The sequence below is a fragment of the Fukomys damarensis genome, unplaced genomic scaffold (assembly GCF_012274545.1).
Source record: "Fukomys damarensis isolate Sample0158 unplaced genomic scaffold, DMR_v1.0_HiC HiC_scaffold_13, whole genome shotgun sequence".
NCBI classification, from domain to species: Eukaryota; Metazoa; Chordata; class Mammalia; order Rodentia; family Bathyergidae; genus Fukomys; species Fukomys damarensis.
This window is the reverse complement of record NW_022900925.1, coordinates 7,452,666-7,472,665: the sequence shown is the minus strand read 5'-3', so window position 1 is coordinate 7,472,665 and position 20,000 is coordinate 7,452,666. Positions and strand designations below refer to the sequence as shown.

At 35.0% G+C, this 20,000-nt stretch overlaps 1 protein-coding gene across 2 annotated transcripts in view; it reads right to left on the bottom strand.

The window, feature by feature from the left end:
* LOC104855903 (myosin-1) overlaps positions 1 to 20,000 on the bottom strand; it is a 103,485-nt gene that overhangs the window by 24,157 nt on the left and 59,328 nt on the right. The window contains exon 39 of one of the 2 annotated variants that reach the window (XM_010614988.1): positions 18,503 to 18,537. The exons of the other annotated variant lie outside the window; for it this stretch is intronic. Coding sequence (XP_010613290.1) covers positions 18,503 to 18,537 — 35 coding nt within the window. Of the gene's footprint in view, positions 1 to 18,502; positions 18,538 to 20,000 lie in introns of those variants that run through there. 2 annotated transcript variants of the gene reach the window in all.

Sequence of the window (20,000 nt, the reverse complement as noted above, 5' to 3'; positions counted from 1 at the left end):
GAATCTTCACGCCCAGAAAGTGTTGCAAAATGCCCTCGCAACCAAAACCACTGGCTCTGTTTTTATTTTCAGTGGTCCTATTACTCACATGTTTCGATATCAGCAGATGCCAGCTTCCCTGTAGTACCAAAGTGGATTCTAATGAATTTACCCTTGGAAAGATAAAAACAAATTCATACTAAAAACGTGAAGCACACAGAGAACTGCAGCAGAAATCATAATTTAGCCATGGCTATTCTGGCACATTAGAACTGGAAAGATCCTCCTGTGAGCAGGAGACTTACAAAGCGAGAGGAGTTGTCATTCCTCACGGTCTTGGCGTTGCCAAAGGCCTCCAGTAGGGGGTTAGCGCTGATGATTTGATCTTCCAGAGTCCCCTGGAAAGGAAAGAGCATTGCTTGCCAGGGAACCAGACTTCCTAGACACCCATCAGAGCCCTGGTTCTCACTCCAGCTACAGACCCACCTGCATTTTGCCAGGTTCTTCTTTCTTCTTCTCCCCAGTAACTGCAATTGTTGCAAAGTACTGGATGACACGCTTTGTGTTCACAGTCTTCCCTGCACCGGATTCTCCACTGTCAAACAAATCAGAAGAGATCAAAACTACGGCTCACCTTGTCTATGTTTAAGACAATTCACTGCAAATCAGGGAAGAAGAAGGAGGAGGAGGGGAGGAGGAGGAAGAAGAAGAGGAAGAAAATCACATACGTGATCAGGATGGACTGGTTCTCACGATCTATGAAAGAAATCAAGGTCATCAGTTAAAAAGTGCAAGTTGAGTAGGAAGATGATGGAATCAGTTTAGCTGACACAGTGCATCTTGTTCTTTTTAACTGTTTGAAGATGTCGCCTGTGACTTTGGGCTTGTGTTTAATTACCAACTGGCTTCTCTCAGAATTAAATTTGTGAAATTGAAATGCAAAGAATCATCTAATTCTTTTTCATGTTTTATACTTTTTATTATGATAAAATGCACATAACGGAAACCTTGCCATCTTAACCAGTTCAGTGTACGGTACACAGTAGTATTAAGATCATTCATGATGTTATACAACCATCACCACCTTCCATCTCCAGAGCTCTTTTCATTTTGTACAACTAAAACTTTATCTGTTAAACAGTAATTCCCTAGTACCTGGCAACTACCACTCTGGACCTCTATGAGTTTGACTACTCTGAATACCTCATAAATGGGATCATATAGTGTTTGTCTTTATTTGTGACTTATTTTAGTCCATGTAACATTCTCACGGTTCATGCCTGTTGTGGCATATGCCAGAATTTCTTTTTTAAAAGCAGTATTCCGTTGTATGAATATACCACATTTGGTTATCTGTTCATCTGTTGATGAATCCTTGGGCTGCTTCCACATTTTAGCTATTGTAAGTAAAGCTGTTATGAACACGAGTGGACAAACATCTCTTTGAGATTTTGCTTAAATGGTTATATTTCCAGAAATGGGTCTGCTGGGTCATACTGTAATTATATTTTTCATTGGTGGAGGAACCATGCTAAGATTGTACCATTGTACATTCTCACCAACAGTATGCAAAGGTTCTAATTTTTCCACACCCTTGCCAACATTCATTATTTCTGTTTTTTTTTAAATAGTAGTCATCCTAATAGGTGTAACATATATTTCATTAATTTAAAAAACTTTCTATAAAATTTTTTTAACATACACAAAGTGGCAGACAGTAATGAGCCCCCTATACATCCATCTTACAGATGTAGCAATTATTAACATTGGGCCAATTTTATGTCATATCTGCCCCATCCCACTCTCACTGGGTTCATTTTTAAAGAGAACTTCAGGCATCACATGACTTTTTGTTAAATAATTTAAAAATGAATCACAGAATTTTAAGATCATATGAGATCTCAGAAATTGCCTAGGCTAATTTTTCCTCTTAACAAATAAAGAAGCTGAGAGCTAGAAAGAATTTGCGACTTTCTTAGTATTATTTATGTAGCTAGTTAAGGTCAAAGATATTCAAGATTTTCTAGGTCCAGTTTATACATTTTTCTGTTACTTGATCTCCCAGTTTTTGAAGTCACCAATTTGATTGCTAATGATACTAAATGTTAAGTGGTGAATGAAATGTGAGTGAGTGAAATGTGAATATTGTGTTGATTCTCTTTTATTTTCCTTTTAATATTTATTTCTAAACAATGATACCTATACGATTGATATGTTTTATTTATATCTGTCTGCTAAATTATTAAATCTCTAATTTTATAGTGGTAAATATAGACATTGTTCATAGGAAATTGATACAAATCTGGGTAGTACTTGGATGTAGGTAGAGGCTTCAGAGAATTTTCATGTTCTACTCAGTTTAATATTCTACAGCTTTGGGCCATATTCAGATTGAATTTTTTCTATTATAAGCAAAATCATGGAAGATTCTACTGTACTTAGTAAGAGGATAAATAATAAGACAATGGTCTGGTCTCTTTTGGCAAGGACTAAATATCACCAAACCAGTTCAAGTACCATGGTTATGCATGATTTTGTACTAAAATTATATTACTGAGCCATAAGTGACCTTGACTTTGGAGCAGCCCCAAAGGCTGGGGCATCAGTTGTGGTGGGGGTGTACATAGCTCTGTAAATGCAGCTGCTCTGTATTAAACCCTCTGATGTGAGCCAGCATTTGGATAAATTTTGGTTGCTTCTGTGGACAACCAGAGGACAGCATACTAGTGCAGAGTCCTGGTAGAACTCCTGGCCAATTTTTAGTAGGAGATTTGTATTTTATTCCCCCACCCACACCACAAAAGATAAATTTTAAAAAATGCTGCAAAATGAACAAACAAAAAGGGGGAAAATAATGACTTCAGTTTCAAAATTCCATGAAAAAACCTAGGAAACTAGGGAATTTAGAATATTTCCAAAGGCAATACATTTAGTGTGTGAGGATAAAAAGGTTTTAATCCTGTATTTGGCCTCTAATGTGTATTAAATCTGGTTGTTTATACTTTGGTAAGGTAGAAAGAAGAGATTTTGGTACAAGTTTTAGAAATTGTTTGAAGAAGAGACATATTAAAGTAGACACTTTTCTTCCATTCTCATAGAAAAATGCTGCAAAATCTTTGGGAGGAAAGTTGTAGCTCTTGGTCCTTTCCTAAGTTTGGCAATATTAGCCGGGTCATCTGAAAATAAAGATAAACATTCACAGTGTCCTGCAGCTGTGATTGAGAACTCCTTTTCCCGATTGCCACTAGTGTGGTTATTTTAAAAAGTATATCTGAACTTTTTTGATATCCAGATCAGAAACTTCAGAGAAAATATGGGAAGCAGGAAGCCTGTGTATAGAAGGCTGCTACTTATTTCATTTAGGCTTCCACTTCTGTGTTGGGCAGGACAGTGGATTCAGTGAGTTCTGCTAATATAAACTGAAAATATATGCATAATATATGACATCAGGGCTGTGAAAGGTCTTTAAATATAGCGAAGCTCCCTGTGGCTGAAATACGGCATTATAATAAGGCTCAGATGAAGTCTGTTCATTAAGGATTCTATTCACACATTCCTGTAATAGACGCTTCTCTCACTCACCAGTGAGCATGAACTGATAGGCGTTGTCCGAGATGGAGAAGATGTGGGGCGGGGCCTCCTGGCGCTTTTTGCCTCTGTAGGCGGCCACCACCTCGGGGTTGTACACCGGCAGCCACTTGTAGGGGTTGATGGTGACACAGAAGAGGCCAGAATAGGTCTGGAATCATCAGAAATTCAACAAATGCATCTTGCTTCTGTTCTGAACAACTAACGGACAAAACCCAGCCCCTGAAGGGCACTCACATAGATCATCCAGGCTGCATAGCGCTCTTTGAGGTTGTACAGCACTCCAGGCTCGTGTAGATGGGTCATCATGGCCATGTCCTCAATTTTGTCATATTTCGGAGGATTCATAGGGAAGACTTGATCTTCCCTGACAGTAAGAGTCTGACAAGTAAGCAGAAGATGGATTTGAATTAGTGATTTGAGGTAGAGTTTATATTTGTTTCCTTATTATGGTTATAAAAGTATTTGTGCATACATTACATTGTATTATTCAGTGTGTTGTAAAGGCATAAAATGTTTCATTTGAGTTTGAAAAGAAAACGCGTTTCCAGTGACAAGCTAGGATACTACCCCCCCACACATATTACTTGTTCATATTAATGGGTTGATTCAATGTGATGTTCCTGTACATGGACACAGCATGGTCAACTCCAACTACCCTTTTCCTACCCTTTGGCCCATGATATACCCTATTGGTAGATATATCTGCAAAGGAAATGAAATCAGCATACCACAGAGAGAACTGCAGGCCCATGTTTATTACAGCACTATTCGGTTTTTCCAAAGATTGTTTTTCCCCCCATTAAGATTTATTTATCAGAAAAAAAAAAGATTGATTTAGCAGTTTCAGACCAGGGATTTAGCTCAGTGGTTCCAACACCTGCCTCGCAGGAGCAAGGTCCTGAGTTCGATCCCCCTTACAAAAAAAAAAAAAAGATTTATCAGTTTATATACTTTTATGTTTATTTTACTGGCTTAAGTACTTTTGTGTTTCCTTGATATTCTGCATAAGAAACTTATTTTGAAATAACGGAGGTATTAATACATTAAGCAATGCACTAACTAATCTTTATATTTATATTTATATTTGGAGGGGCACTGGGGATTGGTCCCAGAGCCTTCACACTGAGCTACACTTCCCCAGCCCATATTATTTTTTATTTGGGGGCAGGGTCTCACTAAGTTGTCCAGACTTGGCTCAAACTTTCAGTGCTCCTGCTTCAGCCACCCAGTCCAAAATGAGTTTGAAAAGAAACTTTTCTTTGGATGGGTGTTTAGTTTTTATTTTTCTCAAATTTGGAGTTTTACGTTGAGAAGGGGAGGGGAAGAGGAGAACTAGAAGGAAGTGGTGAAGGCAGATAAGTGAATTGGCTAAGTACTACGAGAAGGAGGGAAGGGGAGATATGAGGTTACAGCTGTGAATTCTTTTACTGTCCATATCTGATCTCTAGCAGCTAAGTAAAATGGTTTGTTTTGGCAATAGGCTAGAGGTTTCCAAAACAGGACACGTGTAAATACTGAATAGTTTCTCTGGTGTGAAAAACTAAGTGTAAATAAGGATCAAAATGTATAACTGATAATGTGGAATAGGAGGAAAAGGACTAAAGGAGTAGGGAAAGTGGGAAGGGTAGGGGAAAGGAAAGAAGGGAAAAGAAAAAATATGAGAAAGGAAAAAAAAAACCAGAAGCAAAGACTTTTTAAATAGGGAAGGGTGGAGGGGGTGAAGGGAGGGCAGGGGTATGGCGAAAAAACAAGAACCAAGATACATCATGTAAAGGTGCAAGATCCCAGTAATAAATGTAACTGTACTGTATACCTAAAAAGTACCAGTAAACTTAATTAAAAAAAAAAATAGGCTAGAGATTTCCAGCAAGGAAGACTTCTATTGAATTGGAGAGCTAGAAAAATAAAATGGGGAGAGGTGTGTTTCTACTTACTGCTCCACCTTCAGTCTTCACTGTTACTTTTCCTCCTTCCTTGCTTTGTATGGTGCTCTTCACATAGGATTCCTTGGGCTCCGCCACGAAGACGGATGTTTTAGCATCAAAAGGCTTGTTTTGGGCCTCAATTCGCTCCCTTTCTGATTTTCGGAGGTAGGGAGCGGCTTCCCCAAAAACAGCCATCTCAGCGTCTGAACTCGAGCTCATGGCTGCTATTTATTTAGCAGAGGGTTCTGTGTTGGGGGAAAGAACAAAGGAGAGGGAGAAATGGAGAGTAGAAATCATAAATGTGAGTTGGGATGTGAAGTGAAAGCAGCGCTCAGCCCAGTCTGTACTGTGACTGTTCCTCCGGGCTGACTTTCGCCAACATTCTACCAGAGTCGAAAGGACGATTTTGGAATGAAAGTGCAGTTTGAGGCTTCATTTTGTGGTCTTTGTAAGTTTCCTGTCCAGACCACATATCTCAGCTCTCAGGACTATGTACACAGAGTTGAATTAGAATGGAATCTTTACGTGTTCTTTATATCTGAGCTGTAAAAATCTCTGCAGTTGAAGCTCTTAGTGGATTGCTGTACAGAGACTGTCATAATTTAATCCCCACTTCTGCATAATGCTTGCACCTGCCCCATCCTAGAACAATCAGATAGTTTGAAAGGAAAGTTTGCCTCATGCAAATGAAGTTAGTATTTTCAAAGAATTAAAAACATTTTTTGCCTTTTAAATGTCCATTTTCTCTCATAAAAAATAATCATGTTTAACATCTTTATGTTGATTTTTGGTGTTATGTCTCTCAGTGGGTTGTTGAAAGGACCTTATAATAAATTCTAGTTCTCTGGATTTTTCATTATTTGGCTTGCTATCAAGTGACTTAATATTGCCCTCATTTCCAAATCTCTTTTGTCATTCTCCTTTGATGGGAGAGATTTCATCTGTCACTGAACAGATCTAACAAGAGAAATGAAGACATTAGCACAGAGGCCTTCATACATAAATTCATGGGGATTCTCTCCCTTCAGGAAAAAGAAGAAGGAAAAAATTAAGAGTTCATCACACGTATGTAAATAATTGTTTTTTCTGCTTGACAAATTTAGCTCTGCGATGACATGTTAGATTTGCTTTTCCTTTACTTTCAGAGAGTAAGTTACTTAGGAAAGACCAAGATCTTTCTTAAATTATACATCTTACTTAGTATTTGGTTAGTATAATAACTTGTGACTTCATGAAATAAAAATAACTTTTCTTATTGCAAATAACAAGGAATCATCAAAGTTGCTAAAATATGGCTTTAATGAAAAGTTTGTGATTAGATTTGTTGGGTGGGAATTTGGGTGTTTAAAAAATGTCCATAAAATGTCTAAGTATTCAGTACTTTGCAGCAGCAAGGGGTTGACTTGAAAAGTCTGTTGTTCCTGGATTGTTGTAAGCACAGCTAAGAACTCACTGTCAAAAATCACTCCATCCTAAATGGCTCTTTTAATCCTGGGGCTCAAAAGAGGGCAGTAGTCTCTGAGAATAAGTCATTCGGGAAAATGATTTTCCAGCACTTACAATCACTTGAAAACACTTTCTATTGATAGAACTGAAAAGACATGGAAATAATGTATAATTAAAAATTGTTCACAACTTGCTTAGACTAAATCTCCCCTACCATCAATACATGAATAAAACCAAGTCTTACCTCTGAAGGTCCAGTTGAAACTTAGAGGGTCAGAACTGTCCCACACTATAAAACAAGAAATTTGTTGTTAGTGATGCTTTATAATTCCAGAAATACGCTCACAGCATTAAAATTTCCCTATCCTGCAGTCCAACTCTATGAAAACAAAAGACAAAGTTGAGAGGAGAATTTCACACTCAGAGATTGCCACATTGTCAGGGCTTTCTGCCCCGGGGTCCTTGGTGTTCCAAGCCCCGCAGAACTTACCCCTGGGCTCTTGATGGAGATAAGACAGAGAGATCAGTCCTGTTTATATAGGACCTAATGTGCTGATGCCACAGCTACCTCCTCTTTGTTAGGGCAAAACGTTTGGCAACATGAACCCTCAGCATAGTTTGTAGTGACATTTGGCATGTTTGGATATAATTAGAAGTATTCATATCATTTAGAGTATGTGAACCAATCTCCTATAAATAATCTGTCAGGGGCCAATCTGCCATCAGAGAATGTTTTCTAGGGTGCTGGGCAGGGAATCTTTGACAGTGCCTGGGGGAACCTCATAGTCAGTTCTTAGGAGCTATGTTCAGTTTGGCAAACTCCTTTGTGCATGCCTGGGTAACCGAATGAGCAGATACTCAGAGACAGGCTGCTGTCAGAACCATCGCCAGGTCTCCTTATGCCGTCCCACAGGAAGCCCCTGCTGCATTCTGTGGGCCACTGCCAGGGCTTCTCCTTGTAGACAGGCATGGTCAGCAGAGCCAAAGTGAGAGGAGCTTCTGCCCTGAGTCTCCACTGCTGGGCCGGTGCCCACTCAGACAACACTGCAGCAAATTATTAGAAATTTGTATGTGTTCAGTGCGGGGAAAATATAAATAAAATAGAAAGGAGCATGTCTATAGTCCTGGTGTGCAGAGGTAAAATATAGGCACGTAAGTGGCATCATATTATATATAAGTATATAGTAAACATGTCTTGCAAACTGCTTTAAAATTATTACATTATGAGGCCAGGGATTTAGCTCAGCAGTGCTGCTGCCTGCTTCACAAGCACAAGGTCCTGAATTCGATCCCCGGTACTAAAATTAAAAAAAAAAAAAAATATATATATATATAAAACATTATGGGCAATTTTCATATTACTGTCATTTAAATATTCATTCTTCAAACACATATTATTGTTGTTCTTTTTTAAATTAAAAATTTAAGGTCAAGTTTTGAGGCATAATTTAGGTGTAGCCTAACTCACCCTTTGTAGTGACAGTTAGGTAAATTCATTTGGCTTGTATGTTTAAAGAACTTTTTTTAAAGCTTCTCATTAAAATTCACTTCTTTTGTTGTGTTGTTCTGCATTTAAAAAATGATTCATGTAACTGCTGTAATAATCTACAGAACTGCTGTAATTGTGTCACTTTTGAGAGATAGAGGTGGTTCCGTAATCTCTTATATTTTAATTACGTAAAAGTTAAAGCCTCCTGGATTAGGCTAAAATCCTCCTTCTGTGGACACTCACAAGCTGGTACCTCTTGGCACCATTGCCAGTTTGTTTCACAGCATTCCAGGCCTTAGAGTGCCTTTACACATGCACTTTCTGGGAAAATATAAATGAGCAAAACTGATCTAAGTGAATGATGGGACCACTGAGCTAAATTCCTGGCCCATTTCTTATTTCACATATGCTCTCCGCATTCTCTCCATCTCTAGGTTATTTTAATGTTACTCATAAAATTTCTGTGTTGAATTCTATATGTTTGAGATTTTAATAATCTTTATGCAGACTGTAAAAAATGTTGGTTTAGTAATGATCCTAATTCTGCTAGGACAGCTCAGATTTCTACACTTTGTGTTATCTAGAAGTTTTAAATTTTATTTATAATTATATCATTTTTTTCTTTATATTTTGTGTGTGTATCATAAAGGAAGACTTTCCCTAACTTAAGGACTTTGGGTCATACATATGTTCTGCTATGTTTTCAGTCTAATGATTTTAAGAAAATGTTGATATTTTCTTAAATAACCTAGGTGCATATATGTGTTTGTGTGAAATCAGGTTCTGAGTTTCATATTTTATATTATATTTCTGTGCCAATAGCACATAAGCTTTGATGTCTAGGAGGACAATTTTACCTCATTGTTCATTTATTTTGCAGTCATCTTGACAATTCCAGCAGTCCACTGTATGAGTTTTCGGTTCAGTTTTTCGCACAATGTGGGAAATCCTGTTGGGTTTGGATTTAGTTTAAGCTGATATAGAACATCAGTCTGATAAGAACTGATACCTTCATAATAGTCTTTCAATCCACACATATGACAAAATTTTCTCTTTCTTCCAAGTCTTTAAAATTTTTTTCCTTCATTTTTTCAGTTTTTCCCAATTTTTCTCACGCATATTCCTATGTAGTTTGTAGTTTTGTGTTGCTGTTGAATGGGATCATTTTTCATATTATGTTTTCTCCTTGTTGATCACTGCTGTGTGGCAGATAAATTTGCATACTCAGAATTTCAGTGTTGTGTGTGGTGATGGTATGGACACACAACTAAATTATATGTCTCAGATTGCTTTGAACCACAGGGTACCACCTAACAGTGGATGGGGCTTCTGGAAAGACTCATGTAAAAGAGGACATATTATGCTTTACTACTTTTTCCTTCCCCTTCTATCTTTTTCCTGCATAGATTATAGGTATAATGACTAGACTAGAGTTTTGGAAGAAGAATCAGGAAAATTTCAATAACTTTAGCCTTGACATTTGTGAGCTGAACTTCATTGTGTGAGGAAAACAAAAGCCACTACAAGGGCATTGTTTATTCAGATTTTCTGTTATACACAAACATATTCCCCAACAGATAATTGTTTTGCTTTATCTGTTACCTGGCTCCCTTTCTGAACTCCTTTCTTACTTTTAATAATTTAATTCCCTTGAATTTTCAATGTGTACGGTACAGATAACCATAATTTTTTGTTTGCTTCCTCTTTTAGTTTGTTATTTTTTCCTTCTCTTATTGCATTGTCTTTGACATTTAGGAAAATGTAGAATAATATAGTAATATAGTATTATTAATAATTTGGTGCTTGTGTACATATTCTATACAAGATAAGGGTATCATTATCCTATTCGTATTTTTTTCAAATTAAATTTTACTTTATTTTTGATGGACACAGTAACTGTACCCTTATGGGAAATAATGTGATATCTCAGTATACGTATATATAGTGTGGATTGCATCTGATGGTTCATCAAGCATGGTATTTTGTATATACTTCCTATATACAATTATTGCCAATAATTTTGATCATAAAAATGAATTAAACAGTTCTATTCCTAGGTATATGCTCAGGGGTTGAAAACATGTTTATACAAAAACTTGTGCATGAATTTCATATAAATGTTATCCATAACAGTAAAAAAGTAGAAACAATCAAATTTTCATCATCTTTCAGGTGGAAAAAGAAAATCTGGCATATGTGCATAATGGAACTTTATTCAGCCCCAAGAAGGTCTGGAGTATTTTGTTGATGATACATTATGAATGAACATTAAAGTTATGCTGTGAAGAAGTTGTACACAAGGGGTCTATCTTTAATGATTCTATTCATATAAAGTATCCCAAATGGGCAAATCCCTCGAGATAGAAAGTAGATTAGTGATTGGGAAACAGTACAGAAAGAGGGTAATGGAGATTGATTGCAAATGGGCACAGTTTGTTTGTAAGGGATTTAAAATAGTCTAGAACAAAAGGGTGATGGTGAATGTGTAATACTGGGTACTCAAAGAGCTGAGGTAGGAGAATCACAAGTTTGAGCCCAACCTGGGCAATTTAGAGAGACTATGTCTCAAAATTTAGAGAAAAAATTTAAGGGGCTAGGGATGTAGCTCAGTGTAGAGCACCTGGGTTTGAACCCAGTTCAAAAAAAATTGGAAATAGTGGAGGTGGCTGCCTAATTTCATTAATCTACTAAAAATGACTGAATTGTACACTTTAAACAGTGAGTTTTATGTTAAATGAGTTATATTTTTTCAGTCTTTTTCCTGCTTCTATTGGGATTTTTATTTTTTTCTCTTTACCTACTACTATGGTAGTAAATTTATGGTAGGTTTTTCTCACCTTCTCTATCCTAGTATTCATGAAATAAAACCTACTAATCTAATATTAATTCCTTTTTTATGTCAGTTCTTATATTACTATGTCAATGTTTGTCTGTGCTCTCCTTTTCTGGTTTTGATATCAGCATCTTGTTAGTTTTGTAATATAAATACAGTAGCTCCTGATTTATTTCTATTTTCTACAAGAGTGTGTTTGAAATTGAATTTTCTTTCCCAGAAAATTTGATAAGAGTTCTTCCTTGAATTCTCTTAGCCTCAAACCTTTGGAATGACAGATCTTTTTGTTTTAGAGTTTCTACAAACTTTTTGATTCCATTAGATAATTTATATTTCCCCAGATAATTAATTTCAAGTGTGTTATTACATTTTGAAACTATTTTTGTGCATATCCCTTTATAAGAAAAATCCCTATGTAGTCATCTAGGCCTTTTTATTCTTTATATTGTTAAATTTTGTTTTTATTCTTTTTGTTGTTTAATTTTGTTCTTTTAGTTTAAATCATATTTGATAAAGTTTATCTTAATTTCACTGAAGTAACTTTTATTTTCTGATTTAGGCTTTTTTGCTGTTTTATTTCATCAAATCACTTTTATTATTATAATTAATTTAAAATTTTGATTTTCATTTCAGCCATGAAATTATTTAAAATGTGTTTGTTTTTTTAAAGTTCCAGATGTATCAATGTATAAATTTGAGTGTTAGGATGTGGGTCTTTTTTAGCTGTTAAATCCTTGTTATATTTTGTATGCATGTGTGTGTGCATGTGTGTTATTCAGTTCATAACCTAGCAGGGTTGTGGTTTCTATGTCTCTGTATGTGTGTTAAAATAATAAAACAGTTTGGGTAGTACTGAATAAGTACATTACCATCAGCCTACAAACCTCTCATGATCATATTTATCATAATTCTTGTTCCTTTTACCCTAAAGTTAACTGGAAATCATTATCATTTCTCTGGTTTTTCATAGTCTTAACAGTGCATCCCTAAACAATATAGTTATGTTTTTCCTATTTTTGACCTTCATTTATTCTTTAAGTTTTCACTTCTTTTACCCCAAGTTCTATGAGATTTTCCTAAGAAGTTGCACATAACTACATTTTATTTTCATTGCTGTATAGAATTATATTGTGTGATAATATAACAATTTATATATTTGTTTTGTTGTAGAATCTTAGTGTGTATAAAGTGATATTTCATTGCTGTTCTGATTTATTTCCTTAATGAATAATAATGAATATTTTTTTTCAGCTTTAATTGAGTTTATTGGTACATTTTAGGGATACAGTACAGTTACATTCATTGCTGGGATCTTGTATCTCTACGTGACAAGTCTTGGTTCTCATTTTTTCCCCTTGTTCCCTCCCTCCACCCCTTCCTTCCCTCCCCATCTACAACCACTTTATTTCCATCTTTTGATGGGTTTAATTCCCATCCATATATTTTCTTCTGATGCAATATCTATCTATATCTTCAACCTTTTAAAAGCAATTAGATCATTTTATTATATTTTTGTTAGATTACATTATATGTATTCTAGATATAAATCCTTTATCTGATACATGATTAAGAAACATTTTTATTCCAGACTGTGGCTTATCTTTTCATTTTCTAAATGAAGAACAAAAATATATTAATTTTGATGGAGCTCAGCTTTTCAAAAATAAATATATTTTTTGGTACTGGGAATTAAACTCAGGACCTTACACTTGCCAGGCAGGTACAGTTATCAATATATTTTTATGTGTCATACTTTAAGTTTCATATCTTCAAAATGTAAAATCACAAAGATTTTCTTCAAGATATTTTGTTTATAGTTTTCATATATACTTTGACATTTCATCTCAAGTTAAATTTTTGTGTATGATGTGAGTAGGCTTACTTTATTTTAACATATGTATCTGTTTCAGTGTTGAATTATCTTGATAAGTTGGTTGGAATCTTTACCGATTTTTTTCTGTTTTAAAATGTAAATGATCTGCTTTTCAAGTACTTAATATATTTGCATATTTCAAAATTTCAGAAGCACAAAAGATTATACAGTAATGAGCTTTTCTCATGCCTCTGTCCTTGAGCTATTTGGTTTTCCTTTCCATGGTCAACAACAGTTACCGGATATTGTGTCTTTCAAGACGTATTTTATTCACGCATGAACAAATACATATATTCTTTTTCTTTACTGACATGACTCAAGTTTTGTGAATATTTCAGATCTAGATTGGTGTTTTAAACTTTTTTTTCATTATTGCAGAGAAAAATAATTAAATTAAATCAATTAAAAATCAGTTTATTTAAATCTAAGTTTAACTTCTCTACAAAGAAATGAAATAACAATGATTAAGATTAAATTAAATTAAATTTGAATTATCTTTTTAGGAAGAAATGAAATGGGCTGAAAAAATTTTTCAGGAAATTTGAATTTTGGGCATAAACCCTTGTAACATCCAACTTTTTTGCCCCTCTAAATTAAATTTTACATCCTTAGGGACAATATGATCTTTGTTGAAAATATATGTTTTGGAAGATATTGTTAGTTGCAAAGTTTCATATTTATCTTTATACGTGAGATTGTTACACGTGTTATTCAAAACATTCATATTTTTATTTTTGTCTGCTTGACTTTTTGGTAGATATAAATTAAAAATTGCTCACTGTAATTGTTTGCAGCTGTATTAGAATTTGCTATGTATAGCTCAAAGTTATTTGCTCAACCTACAGAAAGTTATGCCTATTTTATCTCTCTGGTGGATCATAGCTTTTACAAATAAAATATGAACTATCCTTGCTTCTTTTAGTACTGTTTTGCCTTCAATTCTATTTCATCTAATGTCAATAATGCCATAACTGCTTTTATGTTTTGGTAGCATATGAATGTTATCTTTTCTCCAACTTTTATTTTCAACCTCTCTGAGTTCCTTATTTTGCATCTAACTTTTAAAAACCAAGTAGCTATTTGAAAAAATCCATTATGACAGCTGCTTTTAATGAATGGGTGAATTTTATAGCAGCAAACTGGTTGGCATGCCTATGACGGTGTGCACAGTGTTTTAAATATGAATTTCATCAGTCAGATATTATTTTGTATAATTTTTGGCAAGCCACCTAACCTATTTAGGATTCAATTTGTTCATCTGTTAAAGGCAGAATAATCATAATTTCCCACCATGTCATATGATTAATGTAGTTAATGAATAATATCTGTAGAGCATTTAGCATTGTACCTGGAAATGCAGATCATAATAAATATTGTCTAATACCATTGTGCTTAAAATAATGTAAAAGGGCTTTATCCTGTGAGTGACAGGATATCACTGCAGTGTTTTGTGTAAGGAACTGTCCTTAGGATTGGCTTTAAGTGTAATTGTGGCAGCAGCGTGGAAGATAAATTGGAGGAGTGAAACAGAGATGAAGAACTTACTTAAACAGTTGTGATGCTATTTTAAGGAAGAGTTAAGGACTGAACTAAGCTGGTAGCTTCTGGAAAAGAAAAGAGAGGGATAGAATCAAGAGATATTTAGGTTGTAGACTTGACTGCCCACGCTCTTCTAAAATAAAAATAATTTTGGACATTCAGAAACTACCAATTGGTTCTACCCCTAGGTAGTTGGAAATAAAGAGAATTTGCTAAGATTAGAGGTAAAATTTCTCATAGAAAGGAAACACAGTTGGGAAGAAATAGACAAAAGATAAAGATATTTATTTTGGATGGAGAATTGCAATAGTAGGGTTCCTGGTAAAAGCAAGCAAGTTTCCAGGAACAAAATGTTTTTGCCACATGAACACATTTTTATAAATGTGACACTTAAACAATGTAAAATTAATGAAGATTAGTAAATCAGTGGAACATAATAAAGTCCAGAATGGGCTCTTGTATGTGTGGCAAGTCTGGACACGACAAAGGTGGAGTTCCAAACCCCACGGGGAGGGGAAGGGCTATTCACCGAATGAGGTTGAGCCTTAAAATTCAAATTAAAAATTATTTCCTTGCCTGTAATTTATTTGCAAAAATAAGTTGCAGATGAATTGAAGACCTAACATTAAAACAAGCAAACAGTAAAAGTAACTGATGAGTACATAGGAGAATATGTTTATCCTCTAAGGGATAGGAAAGATCTCTGGTGAGGAAAAGAGACTATATATTAATTGAATGTATCAAAATTTAAGACTTCTCAATGAGTTTGAAATAAGCTTCATAAACAATTTAAAGATAAATGGCAGACAAGAGAGAATTATTAGCTACATGTATCACAAAGAAATGATAGTTATATTCAGAAAAAAGGGAGATACATGCAAATAGCTAAAAGATAAGTAAGTCATGGTAGACACAGTGCAAATGGGCAATAAATATGTGAATATACACTCAACCCCAGGAAGTGCAAGGTCAAATAACCTAGAAAGTTAGTATATTTTATCCATCAAGTTGGCAAAAGAAAAAAATTTGGTAGTAGCAAACTAGTTAGTGTGGGGAAGTGGATGTTGTCATATACTATGTGTAGAGGTCTCAATTTTCCAGAGCAATTTCTAGAGACTTTTAAATTTAAAATTACAATAATTTCATTTATTATTCTTTCCTACAGAAGCACATGAAAGAGTAAGGTATGTTTGATGTTGTGCATTTAGTGTTTCTTCTAATAGAGCAGTTTTGGAAACTAACTGTCCGTGCAGTTACCTTGTAGTAAGTGACCAACTGTTAAATGGTGGTGCCCTGATGATGTGATCAGTGGTTGGAACTTGACACTTTAATCTGAGATTTGGATCAGCTTAATGTATTTTCCACTGTGTTTGCTTTGAGCTATAAAGGCTTTGTTTTAAATAGCAATAAGCAAAGAAGTAGGGAGTTTTAATTAGTAATATTAAGAAAAACTAAATTGTGAGATATTTGCTAATGCCTAATTATTGTTACATTTCTAACCTATGTCTAATATGCAGATACCTCTTGGACAAGTCTTGTGTGACAGCTCACTTCTTTTAAATTAAAGACTTGGACCGGGGATTTACCTCAGTGGTTCCACTGCCTGCCTCTCAAGCTCAAGGTCCAGAGTTCGATCCCCGGTACAAAAAAAAAAAAAAAAAAAAAAAAAAAAAAAAAAAAAAAAAAAAGAGAGAGAGACTCTTCCAAGGTCTGGCATATATCCTTTGTCCTTGCTCTTCTTGCTAATATCCACTTACTGTTAAGCCCAGAGCAAGAGTCGAGTTTCCGTGTCTAATAATCCTTCTGCTCCAAGAGTCACTACCAGAAATGAGCTTGTAATTCCTGAGATTCCCTGTCCTGAGTGCCTCTGTTTTCTTCCTCTATTGAGTAAAGATGAATTAAGCCACTTTAGATAATTCTACTTTCTCTAGTGTGAAACTGTGTACTTGTCTTTAACCAAAGCAAAAAACTTGTCTTTCATATGATTCATGCCAAAGAGGAACATTATTTAGATCCATCTACGTTTCTGTGTGTATGAGTAATTGGTTTCTTTTTACTGGTGAAAATATTTCATATTGAGAATATGCCTTATTTTGTTCATCTATTATCTTGCTGATGAGTATTTTTCTTATCTTTTTGTGCAAATGTTTCATTTTTTTGGTTAAATAACAAGGAGTGGAATCATTAGATGAAGATGTAGGTGTCTCTTTAACTTATAAGAAGTGACCAATATTTTAAAAAATTAATTGTATTATTTTACATCGTCATTAGCAATGTATAAGAGATATAATTACTCAGTGTCCTTTCCAGCATTTGTCGATCCCCGGTAGTCTTTATAAATTTGGTCATTCTTGTGGATTTTTAGTGTAATTTTTGGCTCCTTTAAATAGTATATAGTTTGATCATGTTTTTTAAATCCAATCTGACAACCCGTCTTTTAATTGGATTGTTTAAATTAGTCATATTTAATATTGTTATTTAGATAATTGGAATTACTTTCTAAATGTCTTGTACTCTTTTTTTTTCTTCCCCTATTCTGCCTTTACTACTTTATTTGGCATTATTTCCTGGAATACTGTTTTAATTTATTTAATAATTTTTTCACCCTTTTGAGTTATTTTAATTGATTGCTCTAGTTTATTATATGTACCTTAACTTAAAAGAATCAATTGGAGCTAAACTAGTTTAATTCCAGTAATATGCGAAAATACTGCTCTCATATAACTTTGTTTCCTTCTCCCTATTTTATCATTTTACTTTTAATGTTATAAACCCAACAATATGTTGCTAAAATTATTATTCTACGTCTGTGGCCATTTCCTTAGCCCAATACAATTTTGCTTCCATATCCTCTTTTGCCTAGTGACAAGTATATTACACATATATTGTATAGTATTTATGTTATAGGTCCAATAATACATTTTATAGGTATGTATTATTTTATACAGTTGCTTTTAAAATCAGGTACAAAATGTGAAATATCTTTTTATATAATGGTTTATAATTACATAATCACCTTTACTGGTGTTTTTTCTCTTTCTTTGAGGTGTACATGGACATGAATGACCTTTTCTTCATTTTGTGTGGGATTTTCTTGGCATACTGAGTGATTCCAGTTGAAACTTGGGCAGTTTTGCATTTAGCCTAGGACTCTGGATCTCATTTAATTTCTTTATCTGGACTTTTCTAACACTTCTCTGGTGAAGGGGAGGAGCAGTATCACCTTCTCCTTCTAAGTCTGGGTTCCCTTCTGTTGACACTTGTGGGGGTTGTCTTATAATTTCTGGATGGGGATTTTTTCACTACTGGGCATTATGAAAATGATGGCTTTCTTGTAGGTGTCTTCTGACAGTGGGAAGGACAAGCAGTCTTGTTACTTCCAGGTGGATGGAAGCTAAGGATTCCTATGTTATCATCACTAGCAACACTGGTGGGGCACGATATTGACCAATAGGGTTTGAAATCCCATGTTGCTTCTACTCCCTTGAGACCACTTCATCACTGGGACGTTGAGACAACTTATTAAAGCTTTGTAATGGTGGAAGTATAGGCCTTCCATTATGTTTTTTCGGGGGGTAGGGTAGGGCCACAGTTTTGTGTGTGTGTGTGTGTGTGTGTGTGTGTGTGTGTTCTGTGTTATTAAATTGAGCAGTTATTGCCTAAATGTTTTCTGTCTTGCTGGCTGCTCATTTCTTTGTTCTCTCAACAAAGAGAAAGGCTTTTTCTTTTCCTTTGGTCTGGACCCATTGTGTTTCCAAGCTGTTTGCTTTTCAACTCCAAATCTAGTGCACTCCATGCAAAGGGAAAGCTCCAGAAACATTCCAGAATCATTCCTGGTCCTGAGGTCCACAGCTGTCTTTACCTTTCAAAGGCTCTAATGCTAGGTTTTTGTGTAAGGTCTGTGGGTTTTAGTTGTACTTAGTAGGAGGGATAGGTAAAAATAAAACTACTTCATCTTTCCGGAAATGAAAGACTTGTTACTGATTTTTCGCAGTTCTATTAATTACTAAAAAAGAACTCTTAAAACATCCTCTGATTTAGGACTTATTTGAGGACAATATGTTTAAAATACCTAATACTGGGTGTGACACAGATTCTATTCTTATTAACCTTTTTATTCATTCTACAAATATTTCTTTCTTTCTTTCTTTCTTTTTTTTTTTTTTTTTTTTTTTTTTACTATGTAGTTGAGACTGACCTGGAACTCACTATGTAGCCCAGGCTGGTCTCAAACTCATGGTGATCCTCCTGCCTCAGCCTCTCAAGTGCTGGGATTACAGGTGTGCTCCACCATGCCTGCCTCTACAAATATTTCTTAAACACCTGTTATATGCCAGGCAATGTCTAACTCATCAGATAGTCAAAGTGAACAAAATAAACTCTGCTGCTGTAGAATTTACCTACAATGACAGATTAAGCAATTAGTTGATTAGTAATAAAGTGGTGACATGTGCCATTGTTAGAAATAAAGTAAATGAAAGAGGCAAGAACTGTAATTGTCAGGGAAGGGTGAAATGGCTGCTTTTAGATACTGCGTAACCAGGGAATTCCTGTGGTGTAATTTGCATAAATTTCTGCAGATGTTAATCAGCAAACCAAGGTGATACTAGGTAAAAAGAAGTAACCCTTCCTCTGCTTTGGCAAAATGACAGATAGCTGACCTTATTTCAACAGGAGCAATGTCATCAGATTTTTCCATTGGTTAGGGTAGGGAGGAAATCCAGAACAGTGGGCTGCTTTAGGATGAAGAATTGGAAGATCTTAAATTTGGCATTTTCATTTATTAGCCAGGTAACTTTTGAAAAATCACTATCCCCTTTATAAGTTTCCAAAAGGATTCTATTTTGCAAGGTTGTGAGCATCCAATGACTGACAAATTGCATATGAAAGCATTTGGCAAATTAAAAAAAGGGTCTTATAGATATAAGACATTACTCTTATATTGTTATTATTGACAATACTCGGAATAAAAAACACTTAGGTAGGGTTTTACAGATTATTTAACCCAATCTTCTGGTTTAATAGCTGAAAAAATTGAGGCCTAAAGCAGTTGTGGCTTAATTTATGGGTTCATAGTAGGACTATAGAATATAGCTTATAATTTCTTTGTAAAAGATGTGGTGATTGATATAAAGCCATGGTTTTCTAAGGATAGGCCATAAACTACAGCACCATCATCACCTGGAGACTTATTAGACATGTAAATTCTTTGGCCCCAACCTAGAGCTACGCAATCAGAAACTCTTGGAGTTAGGATCCGGCCATCTGTGTGTGTGTGTGTGTGTGTGTGTGTGTGTGTGTGTGTGTGTGTGTGTGTGTGTGTGT